Source organism: Nelumbo lutea, chromosome 5 (assembly GCF_056320005.1).
Source record: "Nelumbo lutea isolate HS-2025 chromosome 5, American lotus-T2T, whole genome shotgun sequence".
Classification (NCBI taxonomy): Eukaryota; Viridiplantae; Streptophyta; class Magnoliopsida; order Proteales; family Nelumbonaceae; genus Nelumbo; species Nelumbo lutea.
Window position 1 is genome coordinate 53454127 of NC_142688.1, and position 24165 is coordinate 53478291.

A 24165-nucleotide genomic window follows, 5' to 3' on the forward strand; every position below is an offset into this window, starting at 1 on the left:
CAATATCTGTGCTTTGATAGGCTCATACTCAGCCTTCAAGCCCACAAGAAACCTAGTCACATCAAGTTGTTCACGTTGCTGTTGTTGGATTTGGACATCTGATGTTAGAGGGTGATACACATTGAGCTCATTGCGGATGTTCCACAAACTTGCATAGTACTCTTCTAAGCTTTGACTCCCTTGCTTCAAATTGAAGTACTCTTGGTACAACTGATATACCCTAGTTGTGTTGTGTTGTGTTGTCCAGAGTATAGCTTCTTAGCATGACCCCAGATTTCTTTGGCTGTATCTAGGAACATGAAGTTCACACTAATCTTTGGTTCCATGTTGTTCCAAAGCCATGTCATTATCTATGCATCTTCTTGTTCCCAATCACTGAACCCAGGGGAATCAGAGGGAGGTTTCTCCTCTCTCACATGTTTCACTTTCCTCTTGGCCTTCAAGAACACCTCCACGGATTTTGCCCATGGTACATAATTCTCACCATTCAACTTGATGGATGTCATTTGAACACTTAGATAATCTGGAGAAGGCATGATGCCTGTTTTGTTGTCATTCCCATCTGCAAATGAAGCCATCTTAATTATTTCACCTTCAAATATACACCACAACCTCACACACTTCACAAGACTTATCTCACTTATGATACCACCAACTCCAACTTCTTCAACTGCACATTACACACTACACACTAAGGCTGAAATCATTCAGTCAACACATCAAACACCTTGACTGCACACTGCAGGACCATTTACTATCAACACGCCAAGGCTGAAATCACTCAGTCATTTCATCGAACACTTGTTCTTCATACTGCAGAACTGATTACACGCAAGGTTTAGGAGTTCACTTTTAAGCATTTAGAATCATAGATATGTCAGCCACCACGACACAACCACCACCACGCCACTGCTGTCGTGGACTTCAGCAGTCTACAACCCTTCTTTCAGCACACATATGAGCAAGAAAAAAAAAACATGACTGATATGCGTATCGGTCTCACTAAGCTCCACAACAACTAACTTTTGAAGCACAAAATAGCATTCACAGTCCATTATTTGAGCACACGACAGCAGTATTCATACCTGTCTACGTTCAACCCTCTTCGTACACTGAATAGAGGGTCTAGTGTACCACTTCAATGACTACCACAGCACCGGCCAGAGGCATTCTCACCTCCAGGCCCTCAAAACGACAACTCCTTTTTCAGCCCTTTATCGGATCTCGAATCAGGTCAGTTGAAGGATGAAAACTACTGTGAAGCTGGCAGCGAACCCAGGAAGAGGACAACAGCAAGAAGAGAGAATGCGAGACCTTATCGCTCTGATACCATGTGAGTAAACCCTAGTAGATTCTAGGTCAAAGTAGAGAAGAAGAAAGAAGAAAGAAAAGAGAACGAAGAAGAACAAGGAGAGAAGAAGAGTCTTTGGCCAGACTAGAAGAGAGAATGTAAAATCACACCTCTCCTAGCCGACCCACTTGAATTTATTCAAAAAACTTAGAGTTGCAAGAAAGACTATTTTGTCCCTCATAGAAGATGGGACACATAACTTAAACTCAGATACAATAGACCTTTCTCTTTCAAGAAGATAAACTAGAATGACCAAAATACCCCTGACTCGAGCATTCTAACACAGGACAATAAATCACCTGAAGTTTCATGAGTTGTTTATAGCATTATTAAGGACATTGAGCAATCTGTGCAAAGCTTCTCTATGGGCTCATTTGATTTTGTCAAGGGTGAGAGGCATTTCTTTGTAGCCAAGCATTTATTTTAGAAGGTCAAATACAAATATGAGTTATATCTCTTGAGGAATTTTGAAGGTGTAAACCTCAAAAAGAACAGAACTGTGAATACGATCTATGAACCATCATCATCATCCAAGCCTTATCCCAACTATATGGGGTCAGCTACATGAATCCTGTTTCACCAGTCCATTTTGTTTAATGCCATATCAATTGTTAAGTTGTTGAGACTTCAGAATGTTTGTGTATGGGCATTATTGCCATTCTATATTTTTGCGCTTTTTTCTAATGTTGTTCATTCATTCAATCTAATAAAATATCTACTTAAATGTGAGGATTAAGAATTTAGGACCCTAACATGGACTTGTTTGGTGCAAAGGCAGATTGAAGAATCAGGATGGCAAGATGTTTAAATTCAATTAGCTATTTGAAATAACGCAACTCGGGAAAATAAGAGATTGTGGGTTTTACATGCTTGAAAATGTTTTATATGTTTGAATTTATTTTTAAATTTTTATTTGAATACGCTTTACATGTTCTGTTTATGTATTTTAATTTTATATTTTTAATAATATTATGTTTAATATTTGTTTTTAAATTTTTTGGTATTTTGTTTTGAATTTTCTGACATTTTTTGTATTTTTGCCATCTTGCTTCAAAAAGGCGCATGCCTTGTCTTGCGCCTTGTGCCTCTGGCACAAATTGTTCCTTGCACTTTTTTTTTCCCCTTTGTGCCTAGCGCTTTTAAAACACTGGATCTTGGGAAGTCTTCTGTTTTTACCCCAAAAGCCTTTGCGTTTACAACATGAAGCCTGGAGGTGTAAGAAACAATTTGTGGTGGCAAGGTCCTCAGCTAAGGTAGAGTATAGAGCCATGGAACATGGTGTATCTAAATTGTTGTGGCTTAGGTCTCTCCTGAGTAAGTTGGGCATTATTCATTATAAACCAATGATGTTATATTAGCATAGCTCAAAACCCTATTCAACACGATAAAAAAAGGGTTGCCATTTGCTGCCTGTAAAGAGCAATTGGTTGATATTCTCACCAAGGAAGTCCTGAAACACCGACTACAGCAGTATGTAAACATGTTGGGCATGATTGACATCTATGCTCAGCTTGACCATGGGCTGCCATAGACTTGCACCACACTTTATTTCCTATTTATTTCTTATTAGTTCTTGTTAGTGGGCCTTGTGGGCCTAGTTTATTATTTTGCTTATTTCTTATGTAGCTGTCCCATTTCCAATCATTGTACTTGTTCCAACTTCAATAAAGAAAAGAAAAGGTGAAGAAAAGGATAGAAAGAAGAAAGAGAAGAAAAGAGGGAAGACTAGCAAGGAGAAAATCTCCCACACTTCTCCTTACTGTCGACCCAGGTTGTATTAACATTTTACTAAAGCTGAAATGACAAAAATATGCTTAGATAAGTTACAACAGACATAAGAGAGAAAAAAATAACAAGAAAAAGACAATAATGCCCCTGTCAACTAATTCTAACACTTCTAACAGCACTCATAATAACACCAAAGTGAAATACACAATTGAGGGGATGGAGAGAGAGAGAGATTAAAATGTTCTCTTCTCCAAAACCTCTTCATTCTCATATCTTCTTCCTATTTCTCTAACCTCTCTTATTCTCTTCTTACACTCAATCTATTGTCTTTTCTTTATTTTTGCTGTTATTTTTTCCTCTAAATGAAAGTGAAATTGTTTTCTCTGACATTTTTTGCATTCAAGATGGGAGCAAATTTCGCTTCCAAAAATGGAAGCAAACTTTTGCACTCGAAGTTGATCAATGTAAAAAAAGTAGATTCCAGTCTAGAAATTTGTGTTTGTACCCATCACAACTAAATTTGTTTCATAAGAATATAAAATTTAACAATGCAAAACCAAATCAAGCTTTCATTTTCATGAACAATACATATGTGCATTTGCACTCTTACCAAATGCAGCCAAAGCAACAATAGATTTCCAAGAGAAGACAAAATTGCTCTTGCATATGACCCTACATCTCAACCACTGGAGTTGACACCATGAATACTTTTGATGACTAAGTGCCAAACTTTATCCAAATCAATAGATAAAGGCCATAGACAATTTTCCTAGAGGAGAAAAGTTGTTGAGCATAATCCTTGCCAAACCTAAACTTCCTAATTTCTTTCAGGAGACAGTTTCCCAATTTATCAAGTTCTTCTTGGTCTCCTGGCTCCATAGAAAATCTCTCATGAGTTTTTTCTATCCTCTTTGCTACTTCAATTGGGATTCTAAAGGCTGAAAGGTAGTAAATGGGTAAGTTGGTTAGTGCAGATTTAATTAAACTAATCCTCCCTCCTAAGGAAATATAGTTTTTCTTACATGTAGCAAGACTCTCAGGGAATTTGTCCACTACCATATTCCAAAAAGTTAAGACCTTAGGGTTACCTTGAAGAGGGAGACCAGGATGCTTAATTGGCCACTGAGCTATTGACCAACCCAACATATTGTTAGTTTTACATGGACTGAAACTGGAATTCTCATCAGGAGATCTGTTTTGATAGTAGATGGTGACCGTTTTTAACTGACTGGATTTCTAGCAATATGCCAACATCCTTATGGCCCTTGGCAGTTGAGACACCAAATATGCTAGGTCATTGATATCTAGGATGGACAACTTGTTCAGATGAATACCAAGATTTTTGAATAACCTTTCCATCCACTTGCAATGGTTGGGGAAAGAGAGGGTTGAACTTGTATGAGGAGTCCAAGTCTTTGGGTGGAGCAGTGGTCTGCTAAGTATCTTTACTTCTAGCTGTAACTCCATATAGCAAATCAGCTTTGTTTCTATATCTTTACCTTCTTCACTTGTCTCTTCCATGTAGAAGGGTTTATATTTCTTATTGCTCTAATAATATTCTCTTAGATCATAGTTAGACATGGAATAAATAAAACAATCAAGATAATCTGATGGAAATTGATGATTTCGATTTATCAATTTCTATGTGATAAATTGACTAATTTCCAAACTTCTGTACAGATGGTTTGAGCAATTATTTCATAATGATTTTTTAGGGGACAACTGAAGCAAATAGAACAAAAAGGTAAAGGCACCTCTGGCTTTTTAATCAGCTCCTTTAGAACAGCATGAAGTGTTAACCGGAGTTCCTTGAAAAGCACAGCAGTTTGGGCTGGTGCTTTCAGTTTCAACCAACCATCAATAACAACCATTCCAGTCTACAAAACAAACCATCAGGAGACATTATTCATCTATAGGTGCATCAGAAACAAAGAAATTCTAAGATTTTAACAAGGTTTTATCATATGGGTTACAAAGACATGAAAATAGTATGTGGACAAGGTAAACATGATTGTAATACATGAAAATGATGTATATAGATTAGACAGTTGGATCAGGTAAATGAGTTGGATGGTCAAGTCTCAGGAGTAAAAGGGAGCCATCAACCAAGGTGGACTAGATATAATGAATGCAAGCAAGTCATATACAAATGCCAACCCAAAGGATAGGAAGGATATTTTCAAAATATTCTTTTTTGGTAAATATTGATATATTTGTTATTTTTGTTTATTAACAACCAAAATAGTATTAATTTTGTCAGTAGTGTTATAGATTTATCAGATAGAGCAAAGTCCCTTCTCACAGGGTAGTGTATGCATGTCAACCTTCTCAAGCTAAACCACCTTAGGTCTAGCCAATGGTTGAGAATATTTTAGTCCACATGCTGATTATGTCATGTCTCTAAGTGGCTGAAACCAGTGACTGATCATAACTCTGAGATGTAAATCAGGCCATTCATAGAAATAATCACACATGACACGTCATTATACAAAGAAATCTTTTTTTTTCATAACAAAAGAGATTTACAGCAATTATTGGATTTCGAGGGCATACACTATCCAACACCATTAATATCTTTACTCAGCTTGAGGTACAGAGTTGAGAAGTTGTGTAATTAACAGGTGCATGATCATGAGCATTCTGGTCATTTCTCTTTTAATAAACACTATGTATGAGTAATGGAAAGGAGGCTCATGCTTTACCTAATTTATCTTTCTTTCTCTCTTCTACCTAATCTCTTCTACTTTTGTTGTTTTCGTTCATTGTTATACACAAGTATTATTAATGAAATTCCAAGTTATTTTAAAACTCAAATTGTAGTCTTCTATGTCTGTGTACAGATAGAAAAAATTGATGTGACGTACAACTTGATTAAAATTTTCCAAGGCAACTTATTTTGAAACAAGTAATTGGCAACTGTAGAAGATATAGACACTAGTGCATGGTGGAGAAATAAGGGTATACCTGATGCTGGATGTTAATAGAACCACCAAAGAGCAAAATAGCGTATGGAGATATGATGCTTGTATCTCGAAGAAAGACTTTGTTAGTTTCGACCTGAGAATATTATAGATCATTACTCATTTGGAAAATTTGCATTTTATGCATTTAAATCAGAACTATTTTAAATGTAGTTCTCCCATATAGAGAACACTTATTCTCATGTTTCCAAATAAAAACCCTTGGTGTAGCATACAGAAAGGATAAGTAATTACATATCTTGTAAATCATACTTCTGATCATAGAAATTATACCAAGGATCTACCAGAACAAATTAAAAGAATGCTGCTACCATTTAAGTGTCCAAAGTAACTCAGAGATGTAAACAAATAAATTTAGATGCAAAGCAATGCAATGCTTAAAAACCCATTTAACAATTGGCAGTGGCCACGAGGTTAATGGAATATACTTGTTGGATACACGTAACAAGAGTCTTGTACCACCTCATGGAGTGCCTTTGGAGTTTATTTCATCATTCTATTAATCGGGTCATGTTATATCATTTACATTTTAGTCATCTATCTATTTTTTTTTTTCTTCGACTCATTTGTTTTCAAAATTGTTTAAAGGGATACCTTTGTCTAGTCTTCATTGTGAATCAATGTGAACTTGCTAAGCATTGTAGGCATTCTTATTCATTGAGTAATAAAAGATCAATTTCACCTTTCATATTGTGTACACTGATGTGTGGGTTCCATATCATTTACTTGCTATGGGACACTACATATACTCCATTCTATTTGTTGATGATTTTTCACACTTCACTTGAACTTACCCCATGTAGTCCTAGGATGAAGCATTAACCATTGTGCAACGCTATCACAAATTTATCCTTACCCAACTTAACGTTCGTATCAAAGTATTCCACTCTGACAATGCTAAGTAATATTTTGAGAGGAATCTTTCATCCTACCTTGATACATTTGGGGTTATTCATCAGAGTTCTTTTTTCCACAGTCCACAACAAACAGAGTGGAGGAAAGGAAGAATCGTCATGTGGTTGAGGTTGTCAGAAGCCTGCATTTTGCATCTCATGTTCTTGTGAAATTTTATATGGGATTTTCTTACTGTTACATATCTAATAAACCATATGCCTTACCGAGTTTTGGGTTTTAAGACCCCCTTTAGCCTTCTCTTCCCTGATGAGGACCTTTTCTCTCTTCCTCTTCGGGTTTTTGGGTGTACTTGCTATGTTCATGTTCATAGCCACCAAAGGCATAAGTTTGAACCTAGGGCTCATAAGTGTGTTTTTCTACGATATGCCTCCACATAGAAGGAATATTGTTGTTATCCCCAACTATTCCTCTTCCAATTCCAATTGAGTTACTACTCCTATTGCATCTCCTCCTATTGAGCTTTCTTCACATATTCCTACTCCTCCTGCTCATCTTCCTACTTTTATCTTTGATCCCATTGTTCAGAGGTGGTATGAAAAACAATGACTCAGGCATGAGAAAGTTATTTCCACATCTTCAACTAAGCCTCTTGCACCTCCCATCACTAATGAGATGACAGGCTGGCCCTCTTCTGCTCCCACCAACACATTCCCAGACCTAGACCTTCCTATTGCCCTCAGAAAAGGGAAACGGAAGTGTATAGCCCATTGCATCTCCAAACACCTATCCTATAATCTCTTTTCTATGACCTATTATTCCTTCTTAATCTCTATTCTACACAAGCCATCCCTAAATCTGTCTCAGAAGACTTATCTAAACTAGAACGGAAGGATGCTATGATGACTGAGATAGATGCTTTACGTAAGAACATTACCTAGGAAATTGTGGGTTTACCTGAAGGGTAGGAACTAATTGGTTGTAAATGGGTATTTATTGTTAAGTACCATGATAATGGTGATAGAGATAGTCGAACTGCATAGAGAAGTTGAAAGGGTGTGTCTAATGTGCACACACCCAAAAGATGTATTATATATTATTTGGGTACAAGGGAAGGGAAAGGACAAAATTGCCCTCCACTAAAACAAATAAGAAAGAGTTGTACAAAAGAGAAATAAAAGATATTGTACATAAGGTACATGGTAATATAATACTCCCAACAAAGTCAACCCATAGTATCTCGACAACCCACTCAAACTGATACCGAGAAAAAAACATCAATATTTTAGGTGCGAGGACGCGTCATAGCCTTCGTAAAGATGTCAACAAGTTGAAGACCATATGAAACATGAGGAAGAGTGATAATTCCAACAAGGTATTGATCTCTAATGAAGTAAAAATTGACACCTATTTGTTTAGTACATTCATGAAAAACAAGATTAGAGGCAATCTTGATGGCACTGACAGTATCTTCATGGATGGGAATGGGAGTTGGGGGCTACATATGGAGATCACCAAGAAGAGCTCTAAGCCACACAATTTCACTACAGACTGACTATAGGGCTCGATACTCTACATCAATAGAGGATTTGGAAATTGTTTGTTGTTTCTTGCATTTCCAAGAGATAAGGGAATCATTTATAAAAACACACCAGCCAATAGTAGATCTTCTAGTGTTAGGACATCTAGCCCAATTTTCTTTAGTATAGGCAGATAGATGTAGAGATGATGAGAAAAGAAGTCCATGAGAGATAGTACCCCTAATGTACCGAATGATCCGAAGAACTGTGGTTATATGTGGTTGTCTAGAGGAATAAATAAATTGACTGACAATTTGAACAACATAAGAGATATCCAACCTTGTCATGGTGAGGTAGATGGGACTATCAACAAGTTGTCGATATAATGTAGCATTCGGAAGACATTCGCCACCATCCTTAGAAAGTTTGAAGTTCACCTCAAGAGGAGTATCCACTTGATTATCATCAGTGAGGCAAGCAAGGTTAACCAAGTCCATAAAATACTTTTTTTGATTTACAGGTACCCTTGAGAAGAACGGGCCATTTCCAATCAAAGGAAGCAAGTCAAATGACCAAGATTTTTTATCTTGAAAGAGTGACTCAAGAGATTCTTGAGGTGAGAAATACCGTCATGATCATCATTGATAATAAGTATCATCAACATAAAGAAGAAAGATGATTTGTTGGGTCCACTTCAGAATGAAGAGAGAATAGTCAGAAGGAATTTGTAGAAACCCAACATCTGTAATGACAGAATGAAATTGTTCAAACCATGCCCGAGGTGCTTGTTTCAACCCATAAAGAGATTTCTTGAGGTAATAGAACATAGTTAGATCACCACAATATCCCGAAGGAGGCTTCATAAACACTGTTTCTTTGAGATGATCATGAAGGAAAGCATTCTTAACATCCATTTGATGGATGTCCCACTACTAAATTGCTGAAATAGCCAACACCAATCAAACTATAGCCACCTTTGAAATTGGAGCAAAGATGACGTGTTTTTCCATAACTTATGTTTATGACTTGTGTTAGTAGGTAGTAGGCCTTTGTTATGGGTCTGTTTTCTCTTTTTTATTGTTTTTTATTGTTGTCTTTAGTGATGGACGCCCTACTAAGGGCACTCATGTAATTGTCCTTATTTTTTACAACAAAAGAATAAAAGAGATCATTGGGGGCTGAAGAGAGGTTTAGAACTACTCTCTCTTCTTCCTTTCTTCCATCTTCTTCCTCCATTACTTCTCTCTCTTCAATCTCCTTATTTTCTCTTGTTTCTTTTCTTTTAATTCAGATTATTGTTGGTATGATTTACAACTATAGTCAATCCCATATTCTTGTTTATATCCTTGAGCAACTAAGCGAGCTTTGTATCTATCAAGACTATCATTTGATTTCAATTTGATGGAATATACCCATGTACTCCCAATGATTGAAGCATCTGAGGGTGTAGGAACAAGATCCCATGTATCATTTTTTGTGAGGGCTTGAATTTCAGCATCCATAGCTTCTTTCTAGTGAGGAACTGCCATAGCCTTCTTTCTAGTCTCCTAGGCCTAGGTATTTGTAGAGAAGATGGGCCAAATGGCCCATAGGCTGTTTATCCTTTTTATCTTTTATGTTCTTTGCTGTAATGGGCCTTATTCTGGACCTATTCTTTCTATGTTATGTTCTTTTAATTTTTTGCCCAACTAAGGGCCTCTTTGTAAACTATCAAAGTTTAACTTCATAAAATAGTGTTAGGGGTGTAAGAGTGGAGATTAAGGTTCGAAACTCTCTTACTCTGAACCCCTATTGCCGCCATCTTCTTCTTCATCTTCTCTTCCTTAGAAGAATGATTTCTGTTATTTTATTTTGATTTCTGCATCTGTTCTAAACAGTCCTTTATTCTCAAAAGACTGTTTTTCTTCTGTATAAGATTGGTGACCTTTCTTGGCCTCAAGAAGTTTCTTAGTCTAAGGAAGGTATATTCACTTCTCAACGCAAGTATGTCTTGATCTTATTGTTGAGACTGGCAAACTTGGTAAGCCTGCTTCTACACCTATATACTTAAATTGCAAGCTCTCAGTCACTGATGGTGAATTGTTGGTTGATAGGAGAGTGTTCCAGAGATACTTGGGAAGTTGTTGTATCTATGTATGACTCGGCCAAATATTTTGTATGTAGTGAGCATAATTGGTGGTGAAAGATTATACTTAGGCTTATGGTATTGATTATGCTGAGACCTTTGCTCCTATAGCAATGATGAATTTCATTTGAGTTCTTCTATCACTAGCTGCTAATTTGGATTGGGAGTTACATCAGCTTGACATAAAAAATGCCCTCCTAAATGGTGACTTAGAAGAGGAATTGTATATGGTTCAACCACTAGGTTTTTCATGCCAAAGGCAGTGAAGACAAGTGTGTAGGTTGAAGAAGGCTATGTATGGCTTAAAACAATCTCCTAAAGCTCGGTTTAATAGATTTCATATTATGGTTCAATAGGTGGGGTTTAGATATGCTAGTCTTATCATCATAGGTAATTAGAGTTCTGAGATACAAAAATTAAAGGAGTTTTTTGGCTACTCAATTTGAAGTGAAAGATTTAAGGTCCCAATGATATCTTCATGGGATTGAAGTTGCCTATACACAAAAGGGTATCTTCATTTCTATATGAAAATGCATCTTGGATCTCTAGCAAGATACAAGTAAACTAGGAGCAAAGCCAACTAGTATGTTAATAATTGACTAGGAGATTGTGATGGGAATCATTAAAGGAAGTAAGGGAGGTACAGAGTCTAGTATGAAGGCTACCGTACCTATTTATGACACCCTAACATCACCTATGTTGTGAGAGTTTTAGTTAGTATATGCATTCTCCTAAGGTTTCTCATATAAAAGCTACAAAGAGGATTCTCAAGTACCTGAAGAAGTATCCAAGTATTGGTTTGTTGTTTAGGAAGCATAATCATCTGAAAGTAGAGGTTTACACTAATGCAAACTGGGCAAGATCTATGGATGACAGAAAAACCACTAGTGGATATTGTACCTTTCTTGGAGGAAACTTAATGACATGTGGAAGCTAAGTATAAGGCTATGGCACATGGAGTTGCCGACGTGCTTTGGTGAAGAGCTTGGGGAAACTAGGGTTTAATGTTGACAACCCTATGTTCCTCTATTGTGAGAAGAAGGCAACCATAAATATTGCAGCTAGTCCTTTCCTCCATGATAGAACAAAACACATTGAAATCAACAAACACTTTATAAGGGAGAAACATGAAAAGGGTGAAGTGTGTACTCTGTATGTTAGTTCAAACTTCAAAGGAGTAATTTGCTGATATTGTTACAAAGGGCCTTCACTATTTGAGGCACAACGAACTATGTGACAAGTCGGGCATAATTCACATATACAACTGGGAGCATTGCATTTTTCTAGTAGATTGTGACATAGGGGCACTATTGTAATTTTATTTTATATTAGTTGTTGCCCTATTATAAATAAATCTCTAGGCACCACGAGCCCAGATTTTGGCTCTCTAATCTTTCTCTCATCTCTTCCTCATCATCTACTCTCACTATTTCTCATTGAATAATTGAACACATTGTTTCTAATAGATTGTGCTTATTTAAGCTGTAAATAAACAAACTGTATATTAGATGAGGAAATTAATTATGTTCCAGAGTCTACGTTTGGGCAAACCTTTTCAAGGAAGACAAGAAATGGATACTGAAAAGCTTTTATGTTACTGTTGATAGAAGAAGGGTGAATCTGAACTTCTCTTCTTCCATCGTACCAGAAAGGACAACCCTTTATTCCAGTACTAGCAGATGGTTTCTGGGTGCTGCCCAAAGTGAAGCCAACAATACCTTCTTCAGTGGCAGCTACATTAGGATATAGACCTGCACATAATACTGACTGCAAGGATATTTGAAAGTTAATATTTAGACTAACTGTAAATTCTAATATGCCACAAAAGAACTCAAATCCCAAGCACTCAAGAAGCAATAGTTTCCCTCTATTTCACCATGAAAAATCTTAGCAGGATAAGCTAATTATACAAGTCTGTAGACAATAGAGAAATCAAGAATGACATTACTGCATGTGATCATTCAGCACGTCTTGCAGGCATTAATGAATATGGTCATGTACACAAACATTATTAAGAACAACATCACGACTAGATGAGAATGATATGTTCTTCTACAACATCACGATATACTTCTTATAAGTTGATTTATTAATAATATCCATATTATTGCTCAAATATAGCAATAATAACAACAAAAGGCAAATAATCAAAGCATCATGTAGTGGTGGATTTGTTGCCCTTCAACTTGAAGATCCAGCTTCAAAGCTTCCTACTTGTAGTTTATATCAATGTTTTTAAGCAACATTTGAATTGGATGATCAGACTAATTCACTTGTCAACCAACCAGGTTTATAACTTGGCTTTCTAAAAATCAATGTGTTTAATAAAAAAATTAAGAGAAAACAAGTCTGGAATAGCAAGGAAGAAGAAGAGAGAGTTTGGAAGAAGTAATATTTTATTAATTAATTAATATTGTTAACTAGTTAAGTAACAATAGACTTGGCGGGGATGTTATCTGCCACACCTCTTTAAGTGTTTCCATTTCCATCTGACTTTTGTCTGGAATAGACTTGTTTGTCTGCCGCACCTCTTTAAGTTTTATATTAAATATTAATTATAATATTTTAAGTTTTATTAGTTTATATTTTATTATTAATATTTTATCACTTAATTGATAATTTTATTATCGAATTCTTATATATTAAATTATTTTTAATTGATTAGTATTTTATTAATAATTTGTTTATTAATTAGTTTTGATTAAATTTTTTTAGTAATATTTTTTTAAATAATCAGTAATTTATTAATAGGTCACAATCTAATATTAACACTCAAAATTATTGCAAGATATGTGTTTTCTTTTGTTAAACAAGTTTCCCCCTGCATTACCACTTGTTTCCTACAAAAATGGTGGGATTCTACATTCCAAGAATTGGGATCCATAACCTCTCATGACATCCCACAAACCAAACATGGGAAGGGAAGAATATTCCATATTTTCCCTCCTATCCTATAAACTAAGCGAAGCCTTAAAAATCTCTCAAACCAAGCTCGTTGAGATTGTTTAAGCCCATAGAGAGGTTTCCTCAGTCGACAATCCTTTCCTGCTAACTCCTTACCATACATGCCTAGAGTAAGAGAAAAATACACTTAATGAAGGTCTCCCTTCAAAAAGGCATTTTTCACATCAAACTAGTATAAAGGACAAGACAAAGAAGCCAACAAAGACAAGAACCAAAATAGAAATCATTTTGGCAATGGGAACAAAAATCTCAAGTTAATCAATCCCATACTCTTGAACAATTTTAGAAGACATGGAGGGTGTACACCTCCAGGCAAGGCATTCCCAAAATGCTTTGAGGTATATTCCAAAGGTGTTGACACCTCTGAGACATACACCTTAAGTGCAAGAGGTGTATGCCTGATATGCTTTTTTTATGAATCGTGCTAGAGGTGTATGCCTCATGCACACCTCATATAAAAAGACGGAAGGAAAGGGAAGGGAAGAAAAGACTTTTATTAAAAATAAAAGATTGATATAACTAGTGCTATGCATCTTCATTCTTCTTAATATAAAATATTTTTATTAAAAATAGAAAAAAAATGAGATCTTCCTTCCTCTAGGTAGTGGAACGCCTTACATCAACCCTCTGTGTCTTAAAACTTTGCTCTTGAATATAACCCTTAGCAATCAGCCTTGCTTTATACCTCTCAATCGATCCATCCTCATGGTATTTAATAGTGTATACCCACTTACAACCTAGCAGCTCATGTGGTCATGCCTTCAAGCAAATCAACAATCTCCCACATGTTCTTACAAAGTGCTTCCATTTCAGCACTCATTGCATCCCTTCATTCTAGTTTAGATAATGCTTCTAACACATTTTTTTGGTATGTGCTAAGAACAAACAAAGGCTAAAAAGGAATAATGAGAGGGGGATAATAAGCCATAAGAAAGGTGCTTAGAGATACAATGTGTAATACATTAGGAAGAAGAGATCATGGCTAATTCCTAGTCCACTTTCTTTGTTTTATTAGATCTAAACATAACTAGGAAGAAGATTACAAGAATAACCCTAGTAAGGTGGCTGCTAGAGTAAAAAGTAAAAAAAGAAACAGCTAAAGAGTTGTCCAGCCCAATATCTCAACAAAGAAAACTTTATAAATAAGGAAAAAAGGTACATCCATGGGGCGATGAGAGATCAGCAAGAAAAGAAATAAAGAAAAAGAAAACAAAAAGTACAATTCGATCAGATTCCATGATCTAACTCTAAGAGAACCCAGAAATTATTTTCTAAGTCTTCCTCTGAAACATCTTCAAACTTGGTCCCTTCGCTTTGATTGGTTGTCAAAGCTTTCCCCATTTGTCTTCCTTCATGAGTCACCTTTTTTCAAGAAAACTAACAAATCATTTTTTTTAGGATTCCTGTTTCTATAAGCCAAGGTACATTTTACAAAATTTCGTCTTTTTCAAACAATTAAATAAGTTTGATTATCATAAATGAATTGACATAGACAACATTGCATTAGATCAAGACATTGGTTCTCATATCTAGAAAGAAAATTGACAAAATGTTTTGGATTTCCTTATTCCTGTCTACACATCAAGTTGAAATATTATTTGTAGCAATTAAAACCTTCATAGAACTAATAGTATCCACACATTTGAAAATTGATTTTCAGAAAAAGAAACTATTATTACCTTTAGTTAAAATTGGCTTCATTCGGAAAATGAAAACATACAATTGATGTTAAGATCATTTAGAGAGTAAATGATTTTCTTAACTGAAGCTTAATGAAAATTCTAAACTCAATGGAGACAAATTCGTAGTGCTCTTACCTTCACAACTGAAGAATGATGTGAATACTTGTTGAATGGTTGAGACATATCAGAAAACCAATTGTCAAGTTTGTCTTTAACTTTTCCATCAGTCTGATTCAAGAAAATTATGACTTGTTAAAACTCCAAAGAAAATAAAGTAATGACCAAATATTGATCTAGAAATATTAGAAAAAATGACAAATTTAACACTGAGATGTAAATTATTGCAGAAAATTATGACTTGTTAAAACTCCAAAGAAATCAAGTAGGAGGCATTGCACGAATTGAAAGTACACTGAGATGTAAATTTTTTGGGATGATAATCAACTAAGCATATTTATAGTAATGCTTGAAACTACCAACAGATGATGGTCTACTACTTTTCCTTGCTTACTCAGCCCTCTCAAGTACCACCTTCTTATAAAATCTGCAATAGAGGCAGGGAAGCAACTCCTCACTGGACAGTCCTGTAATGTTTTGGCTGACTGTCTCCAAACTTAGCACAATTTGTATTAGGCATCTGATCTCTCCTTGGAAACTCTGCCAGTGTGAGCATGTCTTACATTACTGATCCCAAGCCCAGATAAAGGAGGAAGGTTGCATCAGGTTGGCAGCTGGCACTAAAACATTTGCCAAACTCTTATGATCATTAGCTCACCCCATATAGCTGGGTTAAGGCTCAGATGATGATGATTCAATCCCTCTTTGGACCAGATATTCTCTAGTCACGATTCTGTCAAAGTGGCTGACCAGACAAAGAAAGCAACTTTAGATTGCACAACTGTGCACCATACTCTTCTTTTTTTCCTCCTCAAATATCTATCCTTTTGCTCTTTCTATCTCCTTGAAAGCATCCAAACATTTCTGCATCTTGACCTCCACTCTATTTCTTCACTTCTTCAAATTTTCTTTCAAACCTTTTAATTTTCCATGAAATGTGGATGACTGAACTCACAAAATTCATCTCATCCCGACTACTGCCTGATCGACTCTGTAAAACCATCTTCTCTAACCATGCATGCTCAAAATGAAGGAGAGGGCTTAGGAGAAATGCCATTACACTCCAAGCAAATGGCAGAATGGTCTAATAGTGATTGTTACGGGGCTTCTTAGTACAGACAAGGGTATCTCTCCTCCCACTCAAAAGAAATCACAAGCCTGACCAACTTTACCAAGGTGGCCTCATCTTGGATTTGTCCACATATATTTGGTTCTCAGCAACTGTAAACCAACCATCTCCCATGTCCTCATAAATCCTGCAAATCCCCTCATACCTCTATGTCTCCTATTTCCCTCTTTCTTATTCAAATCTCATACACATATCTAATGGTGCTGAAATCTCCTCCCACCATTCGTGGCCCATCCCATCTTTCCCTAACCTCATCCAATTCTCTCAAAAACGCACTCTATACTCCATTTTCATTTCGAAAATACACCACAGTCAGCAGCCATTCCCATCCATCCTCTACACATTGGAAAAGAACAAACAACAAGAAGACCCCTGCCATCTTACCTCGCATGATAAGATTGTTGGTGTTGATTCCCATTCACAGTTATGACTTCCTTAGGTGCTCCTTAACCACCCATGTATCTAGATTTTGCATATTCATTTCTTGAAGACATTGCACACTAAGCTTCCATTGTTTGATGAAGACCCTACAACCATACTCCTATGCCCCGAATTCAGACCTAGTATTTTCCAAGATATAATTGTTAGCATATCCATTTATAAAACCAGCAGACAATCTGAAGTTGTCCCAAAACTAAGCAATTTGAATAGGACCCAATGGGAGATCTCCTCCAAAAGATAGTTCTTTTCCCCCTTCCCATCTTCAAATTGGAAAGCATTTCTTTGAAATCAATATCCCCTAGACATCTGATGGCATCACTGCTTAAGGGTAACCACCCCCAATGATGTATTTGGCTAACATTTTGAATAGGTCATTAGCCACAATTAATGGAAGTTCCTTGTTGCCTTCCTTAAGTTCCTCTAAACAATGATTTCTTTCCATCAAAACTGTTTCATTTTGGTTGGAATGCTTCGGTATTTTGAAAGGCGTTGGAGGCATACACCTAGAGGGGTGCCTCCAGGCGAAGAGCCCCCAAAACACCCTAAGGTGTATACCATAGGCATTAACACCTTTGAGGCGTATGCCTCAGGTGCAAGAGGTGTACGCCTCATACACTTTTTTCATGAAGCGTGCTGGAGGCGTACGCTTCATGCGCCTCACATACACCTCATATAAAAAGACAAATAAAAAGAAAGAAAAAAAAAGAAACAAAAAGAAAGGGAAGGGAAAGAAAAAGAAACAGTAGAAAAAAGAGAAAAAGATAGAAAAATAAAAGGAAAGGGAAGGGAAGGGAAGGGAAGGAAAGATAAAGGGAAAGAAAGTGGGTCGGGGGTGACATATGCTGACTCTGGTCTCGACAAGACCCTGCCTTTCAACTAGTGCTATGCAACTTCATTCTTCTTAATACAAAAAAAAAATTATCATAAATAAAGAAAGATGAGATCCTCCCTCTTCTTCCTCTTTCAACTAGTGCTTTGCAACTTCATTCTTGTTAATACAAAAAAAATATTAAAAATAAAGAAAAATGAGATCCTCCCTCTTCTTCCTCTTCATCCCCCTCCTCTTAAGGTGGCTTACGCCAGTTCTGTGTCAATCTCATGATCCATGGCCTTAAAAAATCTTTGTTTTGCTCTACATCTAGAATTGATTGGGTAATACAATCAGTCCCCTTCTCCACCTTCCTATGTCTTGATGCATCCCTTCAATCAGCACCACCCTCTTCAATTCCAATCATCCATCCACATGCTTTCACCAAGTGCATTTGTCACACAGTGACTTTAACTTTTCAAGAAAAATCATGACAAAACCTCAATCAGGTTTTGATTTGAAATTTAAAAATCACCAGCAGTCGGCTCCTCCCCCTCCTTTCTGATAATGATGTTAGGTGTCTCAACAGATTGATGGTTGTGAGGAAGCTCCTCTCGGCCTTGCCCTTTATCAAATGTCATGTCAGTACTCCTCTTTTCTCCCATTGCGCCTCCCTATTCTCCAACCATGGATAACGGTTGATCCCCTTCTTGAATCTACACATCCATCCCTTTCAGCTTTTTTCTGACTGCAGCCTCGTTACTTCTCCCCATCAGCACCTCTTGAATTTAGTTTGGTTCAATCTCCACCACCTTTGCACATTCTTTTGGTTTCTCTCTCACCTCCAGAAAAAACTCCAATCACACCTTGATTACCATCACCTCATTGCTAATAATCAGGTTCACTGTTGCCAGAAAATAGCCCTTCTACTTAGCTTTAACCCTAATCCATTCCACTGTCTCCTTTGCCTACAACAAATTATCAAGCTCCAAGAAGCCACTGCACAATTCCTCTATCTATGTTGCCACCTCCTAGAACCAAAGATGCAGTGGGAATCCATAAATTCTAAACAAATAGTCAAACTGTACACAATAATCCATGTTCTAGAAAGCCTTATTGTGGCTTATCTTCCATGGTACCAAATGTAATAGGTGTTTGCTGAAAGATTGTAGCTGAACTAGTAGAAGAGAGGTGAAGGCAAACAAGTGCTGAGAATGTCGAACCGAGTAACCCAGTCGACAGTACTATTATTTATAGTAGATTACAATACAGTGTTACATGAAAGGTCTGGAATGCCCCTGATTAGTGATGGGACACCCAGACTGCTTAAAACACTAAACAGACTTAGGCCCAATAACAAAGGCCCAGTACCTAACAGCTTAAAACCCAATACAAACTAACATGTACACTTATCAGCCAAACCAACAATACATAAAAACAGTCAACTTAACACTCCCCCTCAAGCTAAGCATGGATGTCAGTCATGTTTAGCTTGCCAAGAAAGTCCAAAAATTTTGTTGCAGCCAACCCTTTAGTCAGCACATCTGCAATCTGCATCTCGGATGGAGTATAAGGAATGCAGAGTTCTCCCAAGACTATTCTCTCTCTAACAAAATGTCGATCAATCTCAATATGTTTTGTCCTGTCATGTTGCACTAGGTTATTTGCAATGTTGATGGCAGCCTTGTTGTCACAGTACAGCCTGAGAGGACCCTTAGCTTTTATGCCAAGCTCACCAAGAAGGGTCCTAAGCCACAGAAGTTCAGCAACACCATGAGTCATAGCTCGATATTCAGCCTCTGCACTTGATCTAGCAACCACATTCTGCTTCTTACTCCGCCATGTAACCAGGTTCCCTCCAACAAATGTACAATATCCTGAAGTTGATTTTCTGTCCCCAGTAGAACCGGCCCAATCTGCATCAGTATAAGCTTCAATTTCAATTTTATTGTGTTTTCTGAACAAAATTCCCCTTCCTGGGCAAGTCTTCAAGTACCTGAGAATCCTTTCAACTGCTCTCATATGAGGGATCTTTAGAGAGTGCATGAACTGACTGACAATATGCACAACATAAGCAATATCTGGTCTAGTGAGAGATAGATATATCAGCTTCCCTACCAATTTTTGGTATCTCTCTTTATCACAGTAGTCCTCCCCTATCATGCCTGTCTCTTCTAGGAGGTCAAGTACATACTTCCGATGGCATATATAGATCCCCTCTCTTGATCTAGCAACTTCAATCCCAAGAAAGTATCTCAAATGGCCCAAGTCTTTGATTTCAAATTCAGAGGCTAAAAAATCCTTTAGTCTTTTGATTTCTTCCAGGTCATTCCCAGTAATCACCATATCATCCACATAAACAATGAGTGTTGTAAGTTTGCTATCCTGTCTCCTTAAAAACAAGGTATGGTTTGCACCACTTTGAGTGTACCCCATTTTCTTCATGGCCCCACAAAGCCTCTCAAACCATGCACGAGGAGACTGCTTTAGGCCATATAATGCTTTCCTCAGTTTACACACCTTTCTTTCAAAGTCGTAGCCTAGGGGAGGGTCCATAAATACCTCTTCATGAAGATCACCATTTAGGAAGGCATTCTTCACATCCAGCTAATGGAGTCCCCATGAAAAATTTGCTGCTAATGACAATAAAACCCGAATTGTGTTGAGCTTCGCTACTGGAGCAAATGTTTCTTTGTAGTCAATCCCTTCTTTTTGAGTAAACCCCTTTACCACAAGCCGGGCCTTGTACCTTTCAATGGACCCGTCCTCCCTATGCTTTACAGTGAACACCCACTTGCACCCGACAATGCTCTTCCCTTCTAGCAGATCCACTAATTCCCAAGTCCTTGCTTTCATCAAAGCTTTCATCTCTTCATTCATAGCTTCTTTCCACCTTGGGTCAGACACAACCTCTGAGTACCTAGAAGGAACATGTGCAGAAGAAAGAGCAAACACAAAGGAGTGATAGGATGGAGATAAACGTGAGTAAGAAACAAAATCAGCAATGGGGTGCCGAGTAGTACAAGAACGGATAGGCTTATGAAGAGCAATAGGAAGATCCAAATCAGAAGTATGTGTTTTGGGTTTACCTTGGATTGCAGAGACAGATTGATCCGAGTCCAACTGGTTGCTGTCATGAGTTTGAGGGCCCTTTTTTCTTCTGTTGTAGGTGATTCTTATATCTTTCTATTGCCTACTAGAGCCCTCAGGAATATCTGCAGTATCAGGAGAGGTAGCAGGCACAGTGGGAGCCTCACTAGGTTCACCAGGGATGCCACAACTAGGAGTAGAAGGAGAGGATGGAAGGCCCGGAGTAGATAGAGGAACAAAAAAGAAGGGAGAATAAGAATCCTCTTCCATCCCACTAGTCTCCCCTTGAAGAGGATTCTGGGAAGACTGAAAGTAGGGCTGAGACTCAAAAAAGACCACATCTCTGGTGACATACTTTCTCTTGGTGACAGAATCATAACACTTGTAACCCTTTTGTGTAGGAGAGTACTCCAAAAAGATTCCTTTCGTAGCCCTAGGATCTAGCTTGGTCTTCTTTGGATCCTTTACATGTATAAAACATACAAAACCAAAGATCCTAGGAGGAAGAGGAAAGTCTGGAAGGGTAGGACACAGAACAGAGAAAGGGGTTTTCATACCCAACACCTTAGATGGCTTTCGATTTATCAAATATGATGTAGTAAGTACTGCTTGAGACCAGTAGTGCTTGGGAACCTTGTGCTGGAATAGTAAGGCTCGAGCTGTCTCCAATAGATGTCTATTCTTGCGCTCAGCAACCCCATTCTGTTGAGGGGTATTAGCATAAGATGATTGATGTAGCATGCCAGTATCTTCCATGAACAAGTTCAAAGATTTTTCAAAATATTCAGCAGCATTATCTGACTGGAATTGCTTAATCTTCTTATCAAACTGTGTTTCAATCATCTTGCAAAATGCCATAGTTATCCGTGGTACTTCATCCTGTCCTTTTAACAGGTAGATCCATGTGCATCGAGAATAGTGGTCAATAAAACTGATAAAGTAATGGAAGCCATCAATGGAAACAATGGGTGAAGGGCCCGAAACATCAGAATGAACCAAATCAAAAGGAGCTTGAATTTCATTACTGGAAATTGGATAAACAGTTCTACATTGTTTTGACATTTGACATACTTCACAGACTAAACTCTGACTTGAAATGCCCTTAAACAATTTGGGAAACACCATTTCTAATGAAGAGAAAGACAAATGACCTAGCCTAGCATGCCACAGATGCAACCTAGCTAGTATCTCCACATTCTCCGGACTACTAGCAGTAGATGCTTGTAAGGCTGAACCGATGTCTGCATCAAAATAGTAAAGGCCTCCATACTCATGACCGCTCCCAATGGTTCTCCTCGTCAATCTGTCCTGGAAGACATAATGAGTAGGAAAAAAGGTTATACTGCAGTTCAAATTTTTGGTAAGTTTTGAAATAGACAAAAGATTTGAGGTAAGATTGGGAACATGTAGAACTGATTTAAGAGAGAGATCCTTGCTTAGGTCAACCACCCCCTTTCTAGAGATGGTGGAGAAAGACCCGTCAACAACTCTCATCTTATCTTGACCGAAAAACAAATGATATGAAGAGAATAAGGAGGACATATGTGTCATGTGGTTAGTTGCACCGAAATCAATAACCCAAGAAGTAGAGTTAATAGAGCTAGTTGCATTAAAGGCAGAGACTGTACCTGATCTGGCAAGAGAGGTGGAAGCAAAAGAATTATTCCTTAGCAGTGAAGCCCAAAGCACCAGCTCCAAAGGACCTCTACCTCACTAGCAGTGAAGCCCAAAGCACCAGCTCCAAAGGAATCAGCAACCTGCCCCATAAGAGAAGAAGAGATTGTTGGTATATTCTGTGAGTTGTCACCATTGTTGCTGGTGACAAGATTCCCACTTGCCGCGTGATCCTTCTGTTGCTTCTTGTCCTTTCTGAATGCAGCTGGCTTCAGGTGAGGATACAGGACCCAACACTTTTTTTTTACATGTCTCTCACCACCACAATGAGTGCACTTAAGGTGCTTCTTGTCTGAATGTCTGTTTCCCTTAGTAGAGACCAGGGCTGAATGTTCTCCAAATTGTTCAGTTGGTTGAGTCTGAGAGTCAACTTGCATCTCCTTTCTCCTAACTTCTTCATTCCTCACCAGATAATAAACATGGTGTAACTCGAGCAATTCATCTCTCCCTAGAATTTGTGACCTTATACCTACATACACTGGGTCCAGGCCAGCCAAGAACTTAAAGACTCTGCTCTCTTCAATCTGCTTATCATGTCTCTCCTTGTCCTTGGCATTTTCCCAATCCAATATCAAGTGATGGTCAAGTTCTTCCCAAAGACCTTCCAGAGTTGCAAAGTATGTTGCAACTGTCATATCCCCTTGCCTTAAGGCAGCAATGTCTTGATTCAATTTGTAGATTCTAGCATTGTTTTTCTTCTGTCCATAGGTCCTAGACACCTTTTCCCAAATCTTGGCTGCTATAGGAAAGTGATGAACAGTCCTGGCAACCCGAGGAGTCATAGAGGCAAGCAACCAAGACATAACTGTGGCATTCTCCTTGTGCCACACAGCATACTCTGCACTGCCAACCTCAGGTTCCTTCTTGTTCCCATCTAAGTAGCCTGTGAGATCACGGGAAGTAATAAAAAGTATTGCAGAAACGGACCACTACCTGAAGTTGTATTCATCCAGCAGCACACTTGTAATCTGCAAGCTGTGCAGATTAGGGTTTTCCAGATTTGAAGACCTTGCAGCAGGTCTGTTATCCCTAGAAGAAACCTCTCCAGATATTGAAGACATCTTGACTGCAGCCTTTGTGTAGATGACACTGTTTAAGACTAGCCAAAGTGATCACAGTGCTGAAAAAGAGACTAATTGCAGAACTGAAGAAGGTTCTGACAGCTCGCAACACTGTTTCAGACTTGCCGAGACTGTCACAGTTCTGAAGCAGTTCAGTTACAGCAGCAAATGAGGTGTTTTGGGCTGGTAACTGACCTGAAACTGAGGGCTCTCCCCCTTACAGCCAATACTAGGACTGCTGAAATCAGTCCTCAACTAGGTCCGTCCTATAGAGACCTCTCTTAGTAGCTGAATAGCTACTAACTACTAGAAACAGTCTAGTAGGACATCAGCTTCTGGGTCTTACTTCCCTTGCGCTCTACAACCAAGGGAAACCCTAGGTTCGAACCTTGTGTTGTTCTCCTACAACCCTAGGGTTTCACGGCAGCAACCCAGATAAAAAAAAGAAAAGAAAGACAGCAAGAGAGAAGAGATGGCGTCGGCTGTAACCAAGAAGGTGCTTAATGCTCTGATACCATGAAAGCTGGAATGCTGTAGCCGAAGCAGTAGAAGAGAGGAGAAGACCAAGAGATGCTGAGAATGTCAAACTGAATGACTCAGTCGACAGTACTATTATTTATATTAGAGTACAGTACAATGTTA

The 24165-nt window shown here is 37.9% G+C and overlaps 1 protein-coding gene across 5 annotated transcripts in view; it reads right to left on the reverse strand.

Moving 5' to 3' along the window:
• Positions 1–24165, reverse strand: part of LOC148852445 (RNA helicase family protein) — a 162873-nt gene that overhangs the window by 19411 nt on the left and 119297 nt on the right. For all 5 annotated transcript variants that reach the window (XR_016099758.1, XR_016099759.1, XR_016099757.1 and 2 more), the window contains 4 exons: positions 15339–15431; positions 12109–12324; positions 6044–6136; positions 4834–4956 (listed from right to left, as the gene is read on the reverse strand). Coding sequence is in view for 2 of the 5 variants with exons in the window: in XM_088947301.1 (XP_088803427.1) it covers positions 4834–4956; positions 6044–6136; positions 12109–12324; positions 15339–15431 (525 nt within the window). In the remaining 3 variants the exon portion in view is untranslated. The remainder of the gene's footprint in view (positions 1–4833; positions 4957–6043; positions 6137–12108; positions 12325–15338; positions 15432–24165) is intronic.